At 42.8% G+C, this 13628-nt stretch overlaps 2 protein-coding genes across 2 annotated transcripts; one reads left to right on the top strand and one right to left on the bottom strand.

Moving 5' to 3' along the window:
* Nucleotides 1-544: 544 nt before the first annotated feature.
* POLR2K (RNA polymerase II, I and III subunit K) lies at nt 545-2710 on the bottom strand. The gene is made up of 4 exons (XM_009898164.2): nt 2678-2710; nt 2309-2372; nt 1590-1682; nt 545-651 (listed from the first exon to the last, which is right to left on the bottom strand). Exons 2-4 carry the CDS (start codon nt 2367-2369, stop codon nt 629-631), a joined length of 177 nt encoding a protein of 58 aa, XP_009896466.1. The 5' UTR covers nt 2370-2372; nt 2678-2710; the 3' UTR covers nt 545-628.
* A 6387-nt stretch (nt 2711-9097) lies between these two features.
* Nucleotides 9098-12889, top strand: FBXO43 (F-box protein 43). The gene is made up of 4 exons (XM_009898165.2): nt 9098-10572; nt 11424-11526; nt 12365-12550; nt 12641-12889. Exons 1-4 carry the CDS (start codon nt 9098-9100, stop codon nt 12887-12889), a joined length of 2013 nt encoding a protein of 670 aa, XP_009896467.2.
* Nucleotides 12890-13628: the final 739 nt, after the last annotated feature.

The raw sequence follows: 13628 nt of genomic DNA, 5'->3' as shown, positions 1-13628 counted from the left end.
CAACTTTGAGGATGACTCATTTACTTCATCTTTCCACACTCGGGAGGACCCTTACCATGCAGAGTGCGCATGAGCAAGGATCTACCCACCTAAGACTCCTTATCATATTCCTACCTTCTATTTAGCATAAGTTTGTTTATGTAGATGATGTAACTATATAAGATGAAGAATGCTATTGTAAAGCTGCTGTGGAGGTAAAGTTTGGTACCTTTGCATGCCCAACCGGTTGCTTTGCTTGCTTTTATTGCCTTTTTATGGTCTTTTATTGCCAACAAAATTGTGACCAGAAACTTTTACCTGGAGTCATCTATAACAAGACCCAACCTTGTGTAGCTTTCTATTTCTTTTCAGTGGAATCCATCCAAACCACAGTTATTTTATGCAGTTTCCAGGAGCTTAAGGAATGTTTACCTGCATTTTAACCTTGTTAATGTAAGGATGAAATGTTTCTCTCAAAAATAATACAATACCACTTAACTTAAAAAACAAAGTTTAATATGCCAGGAAAATTTAGTATTACAATCTCTTAAAACAAGTAAAGAGTAGGCATTGGTACATAAATGGATTTACAAAGCAGTCATCAAAGAGATTAAACTGCATCACAAAGCTGCTGTATCTTCAGTGGACATCATCGGGCATCAAAAACCACCACTGGAATAGTGCAGTTAAAGGAAATTAAAAGAACAAGTGTTGTAGTTGAAAACACTGTAGTTGAAAACTACACTGTAGTTGAAAACAGGGAGAAAGATTTGGGGGATGGGGCAGAGGGGATAAAAACCACAACTGCTTACATCCAAAGTCACAACTAAATACATAAAACCATTTCAAAATTCATCTTTAATTGACCCCATCCCACTTTTCTTAAAAGGCTGAGTTGACTGTACAGCACACAGACTATCACAGCTTATTCTGCTTTGCATAGAAAAGGGGAGAAAAAAAACAGAGTGCCAGAAAAGAAAACAAGATGTCAAATCACACTGCAGAAATTTCCCTCTAGTATTTTGCTCTACTGTACTGACTTCTGGCCTTACAGGATTCTTACAAGGGTACTCAGATTTTCCATTCTATTTCCTGTGGCAATGCCAGCGACGAGCAGTGTGAGCTATCTGACAGTGTAGGCCTAGAGCCTGACACGGTGGTAGGCCATGCTCAGCATAAATGCAGAAGTGGCTAGCAGTGTAGCAAAACAGTGCTGTGCCTGCAGCATGTGACTAAAGCAGGGCACTGGTAGCTATAAACATAGAGAGTTATCTTGGAATAACAGGACGTGCACCTGCATCAACAACCTCACCTGTTATTAGTAGTTTGACCAATAATCCGTAATAGTACGATGTGTGGTCACTCAGGGGGAGCCAACAAAGCTATGCTAATGATGCTCTCCGAAGTTCCCTTAATATGCACTTCACTTTGCTATACTGTACTCACTATGCTCGCACCATACTCGTACAATACTGGAACAATAAAGGGACAATAATAGATCATATTGGTCATCCGTATTGACTTCAGTCTCCGTCGCCGACAATTTCCCTTATACCTTGTCTCCATTCTCAGCTTCCCAAATGCACCCAAGTGCATGTGTAAAAGGATACATCTTTTTGTCCTTTTCTTGTACATTATTCTGTAGCCACATTCTCTGCATCTGATAGGATCTCTTGCCTTTATTTCATTTTCTGTGTGACATTCTGAGGTGATGGAAGAAGATAAAGGCAGTGGGAAACAAACCCAGCATCATTAATGCACAGATAACATTCAGATGTCGTAACAGTAAAATTCATATTTGTGGCAAACAAACATAACAGAAAATAATTTTAGTGATTCTGTATCAAGAGCTGAATGTTATTAAGATACTGCTGAAAAAAAATAATAAGCAAACTCTATTTATATTAAGATCAAAGAGGATCTTCCTAAAAAAATCACCCAATTATTGCTGCTCAGGAAATATTCCACTCAATAAAACTAGACTGTCTACTGACAAAAACTTTGGTTTGCCCTCCAAAGTCACGTTTACCTTCTTAAAAAACAAAACACTTCAGAGACTTCTGAAGTGACAAATCAAAACAGCCAACATGTGTTGACTTATCTGTAGGTAAGAGAATTTGACTACAGCACTTCAGTTAGAGCAACGCAAGCTTCAGTGAATTAGTTCCACACCAGTATCCATATATCCCCCATGTATGTGGTACCACTGGTGTGTAAAGCGCTAAAAAACATCACGATCCACACTGCAGCTATTGGTATTTACGTATTCTTCATTATTAAAACACAAAGCCACCAGTAACAAGTAAAAAATATTCACTGATGTCTTTACCTCCACAAATGTAAATCATTGGCTGCTGCTTTGGAGGCTGAACGTCCTTCTGAGAATCCATGATCTAAAAAAAACAAAACCAACCAAACAACACACAACATGCACACTAGGTTTGGAGGGGGTTTAAATTATTTTTGTCAAGGCATACACAATCACTTCAGTATCTCCATCCAAATATAACAAAGCCCAACACCGCATCAGGGCCTCCCCCGCCGCATCGCACGGTATTCGCGCAGAAGGGGAGCCCAGGAGGCGGTGCCGGGCTTTTCCCTGCTCGCCACAGCCACATCACCCCTATCCCGCGGCGACGAGGTCCACCGGTTACCGAAGGGAGAAGCCCGAAAGCCCCAGGCGAGCGCAAATACTCACCGGCGGGCACAACCAACGCCACCGACCTCGCCGTCTCCTCGGCGCCGCCCGATGACGACACAACCAGCGCCGGCGGGAGGAGCGGTTGCCGTCGCCCGTTCCGCTGCCCGCGCGGTGGCCGGCGGCCCGCTCCTGAGCCCCGCGTATGGCACTCCGCGTACCCCAGGCCGTGCCGTTGCGCTGCCGGCCGCGCGAGCCAGCGATGAGCACCGTGCCGGGCGCACGCGTCCGGGGCCCTGCCGCAGCGCGGCCCTGCCCGCGCCGTCAGCTCCAGCCTGCTCCCCGCTGAATAACGGCACCGAGAAAGTAACGAGTGCTCGGCTGTCGGTGTTAGCCACTTCGGAGAAAAGCACGGAGTCTTTGGGGGCATTTTTAAATACCGGGGTTGTCATATGGATAGCAGCGTCATTTTTCTCCGGAGAAAGCTGACAGCTATCTTCCGGCAGCGCAGTTTTGAATAGCCGAAGTGTGATCCCTTAAGATCTTTCATGGTTTCGGAAGCATTTTAGCGAGGACTCATAGATAAAAGGCCGTATATTGATATATTAATGTTGAGGGCAGTATCATACGTGCCCGTATTAAACCGAAGTTGCAAGCTGCGATGCCGTGTATTTTTAAGTACGGGGTCGTATTAGAATAGAGTTTCAAGCGCCGGCGACTGCCGTGACGAGATTCGTGGTACCGGCTGCTGTCCTGGAGACAAATGCTCAGCAGAATACTGCGTTTTGTGAATATGCCAGATGAAATTAAATCATCCTCCTAAAACTTCCCTAGTTTAAGGAAAGGTTTTTCTTTTCCTGTTTCTGAATAAAACATGCTTCCTAAGCACCCGAATGCGTTGGTGTACATGGTGGGGTTTCATGGGCTGTAATTTATTCTCATAGTAGAAAATCGCCTTCATACACAGGTTATCTGAAAGAAACTTGAGTTGTAAACAGTTGCGGGTTTTCCAGTTCTGTATTTAAGTTCAATGTAATGAAAATACAGCAATGATTGTTGACAACTCGCCTGCGTCTCCATACTGCTGTGTATGGATAAAGCTAAAGGTAACTTTTGGAGTGCCAGAATAAAGCAGATGCAGGAGAAACGCTGTGTGAAATGCAGAGGCTTTCGCCTGGGTTCTAGCGTCGCCGTGCTGTCACTCCCTGCGTCGTCTCCGAAGGGGTGAGCATTTGCCCACACCAAGCAGAGGAAGGAAAATAAACCGGAACCCTTCCTTCCCTGGTAAATGCTGTTTCGTAAATAAATAAGTTTAAAATTTGGTATTGTTTCTCCAGGCTCGTTTTATGCTTTAAAATGCGTTTGTCAGCCCATAATTTTAAAAGGCTGTAGTAACGATACCACCATGAAAATGTCAGTTAAAGTTAATTCCGTGAAAATAAACTCCCCCCTGTTAAGAAGGAAATAATGCGATCGATTGATTATTGCCATCGTTTAACTATTCCCTTGGAGAACCAGGATGGTTTATTATATCTTAAAGCATCTGTTACTGCAGGCGATTCTGATAACCAGTAAGAACCCACACTGACGGGATGATAAACACTAGCCCCAAAGATGCTCCTCTGATGTGGAGTAGCAGAAAAACTATGTGGGAGACCTCCACGGTCCCAAGAAGTGGCACAGCTCTTGAGAAAGGAGTGGGACAGCGGGAAGGAAGGCTCGTGGGGCGAGGCGGGGAAGTGCAGGGATACTTTTTGACATGGGAAGGAAAGGAGGCTGCAGGCGAGCGCAGCGCGGGGAGGTGCAGGCTGTCTTACGTCCATTTGTATGTTTAGAAGTGACTTTCTCAAGTTTTGGTTGGTTTATTTTTGTTTGTGTGGGTTTGTTGGTTGTGTGGGTTTGTTGGTTGTTTGGGAGGTAAAAATAACATTCTTTCTGGCGTGATGCTTCCATGCAGTGCATTAAATGCCTCAATTACAACTTGTTACAGTTTTTGATCTACGTTACATAAATCCATCCAGGTTTGAGTGCCAGAGACAGAACTTGCAGCTGCTGTGTCCTGCTTTAAGAAGCCAGTTTAACAGAAGTAATAATTTATTCTATAAACAAATACAACGAATTGAGAAACAATTTGCTCTGATTCATGTGAAATAGATGAGGTTATAGAAAGCACTTTCACAAAACTTGCATTAAATTCCAGAAAGTTTCAAATTATTTCTCCCCCTAAAACGAAAACGGGATGTACTCCAAGAGCCTTTGTCTTTTTTATCCATAACTGTTACTTTGTAGTCACATCAAATAATGTTCTTTGTCTAAAAATACCGCATTTTGGATAGGTAACTTTTCATCTCCATGTTTCCTCAGCCCCTCTCAGCCTGCCAGGGGTCGACAGTCACTGTCCCTCCACCGGGTGGGTTGTGAGAGGCTGGGAGGGATGAAAGTTTCCGAAGGGAAGGTTGCAAACTTCCCAAACCTTACGTACGGGAATTATGTTATTTAATTTTGGCATTTCATTGGGAAGCCTCTAATTTCCTTCTTTAGAGATAAGTGTTGCCTTTAAAGTCACACACGACGGTTTTACATCTCTCCTTCATCTCCGACGTTGTTCTGGTGGAGGGAGAAAGAAAACTGCAAGGTGTAAGCAGGTAAAGAACCAGAGAATGTAAAGATAGCCGTGGGTAGATGTGACGCTAGTGAGGTAAAAGAGAGTAATACCCAGCAGAACACAGCGATGATTTATTTGGCCTTTCTAATGTCCCTGTGCGGCAGAAGCCCCTGGGGCAGCCGCTGCGAGGCCTGACGGTTCCTCCTCACCGGCAGCCCCCTTCTCCCGTTTGCAGCCAGCAGGTACCAGATGAGCGTGTGTAGCCCCGCGTTGTCTGTAACCAGATCAGGGAAAACAGGCGCCCATGTACTCGTGTTTTATTTATGTATTTATTTATTACTGATTTCACTTAAAAAAAATACAGATTAATTACAAGCACGGCAAGAATTAGTCAGCGTCACAGGGCATCTCCCACCCACTGACAGCTGATTGAAAGGAGGTGGAACCAACTCTCTGTAATTGTTCCTGGGCCGTCAGGTGTAAATGTACTACTTAACTCGAACTAATTAGCATCCTTATAACTCAAAGGCTGTGTTGCAGAGACTGTTGATTATCTGCGAAGTCTCTGGCTGGGATCGAGCAGCGTCCCTGAAGCCGCCCCTCAGTAGGGAGCTGAGCGGGCTCTCAGCGGCGGGAAAACCTCACCCTCACAGGGCGCCTGAGGGGCAGAGCAGGGGGCGGAAGGACCTCAGGGGCGCTATTAATGGTGGGCTGGGTGGGGCAGGGACCGCAAGGCTGAAGTATGAAGTGAGAGAGAAGCCGAGCTTTAACGGTATTTTCCAGTGCCCCGGAGAAACGGTCTCTCCCTTTCGGCAGTGCCGTTGTACTCAGGCCTCCTCCGCCGCCCTGCCCTGGTCCCGGGGTGGCGCCGCTCGCCCGAGGGCCGCAGCGTGGAGGAGGCGGGAAGGCAGCGCGGCAGCGGTTGGGCAGGGCGGGCAGTTCAAATCCAAGCGAGGGAACGCAGCGGTAGCCGCACGCGAGGAGCCGCTGTGGGTGGAGAGAAGCGAAGCGGCTTCTCGCTAAGGCAACGGGCCCCAGAGCCAGGCAGCGAACTGCTGAGGCGGCAGGATTCCAGCTCTCTCCAGCCAGCCGGGGAGGGGGAGTTCCTTGCCTTCGCCCTTTCTCGGGGAGCCCCGCCAACAGCCTCAACGGCACTCGGTGGTAGGGGACCTCTACGGTCTGTTTCCTGTGCCCAGTGAATTGCTGGTTGAAGCTGTTGCTTTGCTCGTGTCCGGCATCCCAGGTGACTGAGAGACCCTAGGGTGTTGGTCTCTAGGCAGCCGTCGATTGTCTTCCTCGCTGGGTAATTAGACATTGCAGTGAATACATATCGAGCCGAACTGAAAACTGTGTCTCAGACGGGTGATGTTTCTTTTATGCCTCTGTCTTTTCCTCCCCACATTCTTTCTCACTTCAGGTTATCCATAGGGGTACACAATACTTTCAATACAGCACTCTTGCTTTGGAAGATCTCGAGTTGCTTCACAAATTAGGGTAAGTGATCTGCCCCTTACAGACAGGACTCAACTGTGCTATCTTCAGGGTTAATAGCTTTGAAGGTATTCACGACGTTTCTGTTCTTAGATATGGGTGTTCAAAGAACAGAATCCCTTTTTGCTGCAGCTGTGATACGTGTTTAAATAACAGAGGAAAATATTCTTGCATGACCAAAATTTTGTCTTTATCTGTTATCAATGGTGATCTGTGACAAATAGGGACAGAAAGCACTTTGTTCAAGGCATAAATGTGCAGTGTGTGTTCCTGGGGAATGTAAGCTAAGTATCAAACTCCATCCTAGGTCTCATGTCTCAGTTATAGGCACCATTTATGTTGTCTTCCAGTAACCAACATTTTTGCTTCCTTAGAATATTGTAAGATTAAGCTTGTCAGAAGTTACTTCTTGTCTATACATCTGAACCCTGTTCTTAACTTAGTGTCTCTGAATATGACTGTGGTTTTTTTTCTGTAAGCTTCCAGAAAGTTTGCAGGTCTCACAGAAAGCTGTGGATTTGTAGATCAAGTTGAAAACTACAACATTAATAATAGGTATGAAAAATGTATTAAACACAAGAATCTGCACTTAGTAGATATGGATTCCAGGTCCTTTCCTCTGCAACTGACTTGCTCTGTGACCAGTCTCCTCTTCCCTGCACAACTGTTTTAGGATATTGAAAGCAAGGTTAAAACCACTTTCAGGGATTACTTCAAATGACAAAGACTTGGTGCTACCAAACTAGTAGACGAAACTTTTCTCCTGATAAAAAAGGAAGTCCTTATAGAACACTAGACAAGTCATAAGAAATTTTATTAGGCATCTCTTACAGATATAAGCAGTATGTTGCTCTGTTATGGGAGATGCTTGGCATATCCAAAAAGGCTTTCCCTCCGGTACTGTATTTGTAGCACGAGAGCTTGTGTTAAATGCCAATTTGTGCAAGTAATACGTTCTGAAACAAGCATGTGCATGCAAACCTGAGGTGTGTAGTGGGGTGTGTTGTGTCCTGGGTCTGTACAGCAGTGGCTTCTCCAAAGTTGGACTCGCCTCAAAATCAGTGGGAAGCTCTCAGGCTCCTCCTGCCGGACGCTGCTGTAGCTACAGGACACTGCGGGCTTTCACTCGAGCTCTCCCTGTTTCATCAGCTGCTGTTCTGCTCTCCCCTACCGCTGCACAACTTTTTGTTTCATTTTTCTTCTTTTTTTATTTGCTTGTTTCTTCCCTGTCATTTTGATGTGATTTGAAACACAGGTTTGCTTGAATTATTTTAATAATATCTGAAGGGTGGGTGTCAAGATGAAGGTGATGGTCTGGTTTTGGTAGTGCCCAGTGATAGGACAAGGAGAAATGGTTACAAGCTAGAGCACAGGAGGTTCCACCTCAACACAAGGAGACACTTCTTTGTGGTGAGGGTGATGGAGCACTGGAAGAGGCTGCCTGGAGTCTCCTTCTCTGGAGAACTTAAAAACTTGCCTGGATGTGTTCCTGTGTGACCTGCCCTGGGTGATCCTGCTTTGGCAGGGGGGTTGGACTTGATGATCTCTGGAGGTCCTTTCCAACCCCTAACATTCTGTGACTCTGTGAATACCTTCTATCAATGTTTGCTAACTAACAGCAGTTGACCAAAATTTGGCATAGAAATTGAAACCTCAATTCTTCTTGTAGGTCTTTCTCAGCTTAGAAAAAAGAGCTATGGTGATGTAGTCCTCTGCTCATAGCACAAGTAGTCAACTGAAGGGTAGCAAATCACTACACAGATTCTTCATGCATCTTTCCTATCTTTTGAAGTGTTTTTTTTTTTTTTTTCTGGACTTGTGACTTTATGATTAATCCTTTTAGTTTGGTTATTTTTCAAGGAGAAAATGCTGCTTTTTCCCCCCTGTAAGCTCCTCTGCTAGCAGAGCTGCTGTTAGTTCTTGAAGTCTGAACTATTTGAACTGTCACTGGTTGGATAAAGCAATAACACAGTCCTAATCAAAATCTTGATTCTATTGGAATGAGAGGGAGTTTTGTTGCTGGTTTCAACACAAATTAGACTTTAGTTACTGTATCACATATTTGAAGTGTTTTTCCTTGCATGAGAATTGAAAGATTAATTAGCTAACTGGATGTGTGTTGTAAATTGCCTTCCCTTAGAGTGTTTTTTGCATTTTAATCAGTTGTTCTGACCAGCCACTTGATTGGAAGTTATTTTCATGTTTGTGTATCAGCACTGTTTCTACCAAGGTGAATGAAAAGAATTTTTTTCATGGCTGCTATTTTTATAGACTTGCACAAGTCTTTCTTACTAATTTCAGGGCATTTTGGTGACTGATTTTATGGTTTGTTTCAGAAATAGCACTGGTATCTTCACTGACAGAGTCAAAGTGGCAAGCAGAAGATGTCAGACAGTCATTCAGTAATGTGTGATATTCTTAAAAGAAATAGACTAACATCTCTCAGCAGTCATTTGAGCTACTCCAGTTTTAAAGACACATGCTGCACTTCAGTATTTCTGGACAGCAAATGCAACAAGTCAGTCAAAGATCCTGATGAAGAGCATAAAGAAGCACTGAATGTAACGAGTTTATCACCCCTGCAAGAGCATTCCAAGCACATTGACCCAAGTGCTCTCTTTTCCGTGTCATCTTCTATTGAAAATGAGCTGAATTCTATCTCCTTGTCAGAGAGAAGAGGAGCAAATAGGAGTGAAAATTTCTTTGAAACTCCTAAAGTGAGTAGGAAAAGCTGCTCACTGCGCAGGAGGCTGCTGTTATCCAAGACCCTTCCAGCTGGCACAACTGCAGGGTGCTGTGAAGAACAGGCTAGCTCTTCCGGAAGCAGCAAGAAAAAATTATTCTCTTCTGTTTTGAGCCCTGAAGAACAGCTATCACAAACTGCTTCAGATTCCCCAAAAAATGGAAGCTACAGACCCCTGACAACTAGCACTTCAAAACCTCAGGACTTTCATCCCGATTGCCCGAAGCGGAGGCTTTCCTTCCTACAACAAAGGACTTCCACGCTGGATGAGTCCAAATGTGCGGAGCCCTTGTTGCTAGAACCAGAATGTTTATCTCCCATTCAGTGCAAGGATGCTGCTGTTAGTACTGCCAATGAATTCAACGAAAGTGTCCTCATGGGTGGAAGTGATGGGTTGCCTGGGATTCCTGCTTACTGTGTGTTACCTGAGGCCCATGAGGGGAAGCTCCTGACTCATATCAACAATCTTGTAGAGAACTTCAACCCTGAACTATGCGATACAAACTCTTCCCCTGTGAAGACGGCAAGTTACCCAGATCTGTCCACACCTGAGGACAGTGGATATAATTCACTTCCTTTGGACAAATCAGGAGATTTATCTGACCACGAGGGATCTTTCCAAGAGTGCTTCCAAAACCATAAAGGAGGTTCCACAACTGTGGATAGTAAAAGAAAGACAAGAAAACTTGAAAGAGTTAGAAGGCTCTCCACTCTTCGGGAGCAGGGCTCACAGTCAGAGACGGAAGATAATCAGGGCTGTCCTCCTAGTTCAGGAAGTACGGTAACAGAAGGAAGAAACTTTGTTACTGAGGACCGTGCCTTAGTTTCAGAGCAGCCCAGTGAAGACCTGCTTGTAAGTTATGGAGATCTCTCAAGAACTCCAGCTCTGAAAATGGTTCAGGAAATTTGCTTGCAAAGACAAAGATCAGACCAAAATCAAATATCGGAGAATATTGACACAACGGAAATATTTGCACTAGAATGTGTTCTTGCTGGACTTATTGGCAAGAAAATGGGCCTGGAAAAATTAGATATTTTAACAGAATTAAAATACAGAAATTTAAAACATGTTCTTGCTATAGTTTTAGATGCTTTGACAGTTGAAAGCCTATGCAGGTAAGTACAACTGCTTCTCTCCCCTTCATCCCATAAAGGGAGTAAACTGTTTCTGCCAACAGATCAGAATAACTCCTGGAATAGCAACGTTTGCAATAGAATTTGTTTGTTTGTGAGGAAATTAAGGAGTTGCATCACCACTAACCAAATGGCTCTTACTGTGTAGTTCTAAAAATATATTGTACGGGGGAAATTAAAATCCAAGCCAAATGTGGAAATTAAAACTAAATTATGGCATTTATAACTTTTAGAAGTATCTTTACTTCCCAGGCTTAAAGAAATTAATGTCTTCTGATTATGAGTTCCTCAATAATGCATAGTGATCAAAACACATTTTCTGCATTTATTTTTCTTGTGTATTTCATTTCCTCAGTTATTTCTAGGCACAAAGTTGCTTACAATTTTCTTTCCTAAGTAATGTTCTAGATTAATTTTTAAATTGATATAAACTGTCACTTATTTCAAGGAAGTCAAGAGTGCCATGTATACTCAGAGGGCACAGATGTTTTCAGAACACTTAACAGAAATGTATAACTTTTGAAACAAGCCTCACTGAGTGGTTGATGTAGAAAAAAGAAACATTTTTAATGTTGTAAGCCAAAGATCCATGGCATTGTTTATGTTGCAATTGTTCTCCAGACTTTATTATTCTATGCAGTGGTGTGTAAGAGTAGGAGAGATGTTTCCTAACAGATCAATATAGGGAACTAGTATATAGCATTGGTCTGTAAAATAACCAACAGTATATGAAATGATGCAAAAAATCTTTACAAAGGTAGTGTTGCTGTCATGGCTTCTGTACTACTTGGTAAAGATGTGAAAGCAGATCATTTTTCATTAATTTATTCCAGCATTTGGAAAGTAAGCAAAAACTGGCGTGAAATCATTGTGCAAGATAAGAGTGCAAATGAGAGGAGGAAGTTGTACGTAAAACACCTGAGAGAAGCGGCTGGGGTAAGGTTCATCTCAAAGGTGGTTGGTTGTTTAGGTGTGAAAGAAGACAGCTCCAAGGAAAGAGGAAACATCTTGTAAAGCTACAGAGCAGTAGGCGATAGATACAGTTCTAATATGAATATGTGGAGGATTCCAACATGAGTGTAATAGGTTTTGTTGCTCTTCAGCTGTCAGTTTGAGTACTAGTCTTTCAGCCATGTGTGACTTTCTTCTTTCTTTTTCCCTTTTTCATCTTCTCCTCCTTCCCCTCTCCTTGAGAATCCTGGAGGATCTCTTCATTGACTGATTCGGGCTTTAGATTTAAACCTTACTCATACATTTGTGTCATGCTGTTCCTCATTTTCCATTTCACTCTAGTCTGCAGTGCTGTAGGACCCAGTCTAGAGTATTTCCTGGTTTTCAGCACTGCTTGTGTCTAAGTTTCCTTCCGTGAACCTCAGTGGGGAAATACAGAAGTTGAAGGGCTGTGTAGACAAGTAAGCGTATTATTAGCAGCATTACTGCTCAAATCTTCCATGTGTGTATGTCCACACTTCAGTGGAGCCTTGCTTTTAATTGTGATAAAACTTCTGTTTGCTTTTTCCATGCTTGCCATTGAGATGTGTCCTAATTCAGAGACTTGAGCATCAGTAGAGTACAAAAAGACAGCTGGCTTTTTACCCTGCTCACGGGACTCTGTGTTTAACGGTTCCTGTCTCTTGTTTTCTCATTGAATGTGTGCACTACACATGATTTATTTCTTTTGTGCAGCAAAACCCAGCTGCAAATCCCAAATGAAATAAACCCCTAACTTGCTGCTTTTTATTTGCTTCTTTTTTTTCTTTATAAACTTTGCCAGGAATCTTTCTTGAAAGCTGAAGATGCTGCCACAAGGCTTCATGTTCTCAACAGATCTGCTCTAAGGCCTGTTCAAGCTCAAGCCAGAACTCCTTTAGCACAGATGCCACCTTCACACATTGAAGTCACGCCCAGGAGATGCAGTTCTGTTCCCCACTCAACTAGCAGACGGGAGGCCTACTTAAAAGTAGGTAGTAAGGAAGCTCTTCACTTTCAGTTTTAAGAAATGTTTCATTACAAGCACTAAGTAGCTCTGCTCTTCTTCCTCTTGCCACAGGTTGCTAAAACTCTGTTCACTGACGAAGCTCTAAAGCCCTGTCCCAGATGTCAATATCCTGCTAAATATCAATTGGTAAAGAAACGGGGACAGTGCAGCAGAGATGTGTGTGCATTTGAGTTTTGTATCTTATGTCTGCAGGCTTTCCATGGGTCAAAAGAATGTAGCAGTTTATCTGCAAAACAGAAGAACAAAAAAGATGCTCCTCCAGGAAGTGCCCAAAGCAAAAGAAATTTAAAAAGACTCTAAATTTGTAAGGCATGCAAGTCCTCATATTTAATTCCTTTTCCTCTTCTCCTAAGTTCCTAATCTTGTTCATCCTAATTACCCACACTTTGAAAGTCTCATTCAGTGTGTTTTTGGTGACTTACCTCGATAACTTCTCCTGTATTAATCTGAGTTCAGTATGTTTTTGAAAAAAGTGAACATTTTATGTCTTGTTTTACCTGTTGTGTAGTAGTTGGGAACTTACTAACATCTTAATAAAGTGTCTTAAATGTAGTCTACAATATCTAGCTTACAGCACCTGACAGATGTTTTAAAATGTGAGTCTTGTCTTAATGACAAATTAAAGCAAATTTATTTAAGAATATTCTTAAGGGGATTTATCTATTGTTCACTTGAAAATGTTTTAAATATCTTGAAGTGGGGCACTTAGGTACACATGCAAAAAAAAAATTGCATCTACCTATGTAAATGATGATACTTTTTAAGCAATATATTGGTTGTCTGAGTTTCATATCAGAATAATTATTTTGTTGTTCTCTTAGCCTCTGTAATGCAAGGCAATAGAATAATAATTTCTAAACCAAGCTCATCTCATGTTGTCTAGATATTCTGTTGTGCTGGTTTTTCCAGAGTTCTTGTCTTCATTTGAAAACATCACATTTAGAAATATGCTGTATTACCCTTTTTTGGGTGAACTTACCTTTATACTTAATTTGCCTTTAGCTCCTAGATAATAAGATCATCTTCATACTGCTGCTTG

The sequence above is a fragment of the Dryobates pubescens genome, chromosome 14, assembly GCF_014839835.1.
Source record: "Dryobates pubescens isolate bDryPub1 chromosome 14, bDryPub1.pri, whole genome shotgun sequence".
NCBI lineage: Eukaryota > Metazoa > Chordata > Aves > Piciformes > Picidae > Dryobates > Dryobates pubescens.
The sequence above is the reverse complement of the archived record's forward strand: the minus strand, read 5'-3'. Positions and strand labels throughout refer to the sequence as shown.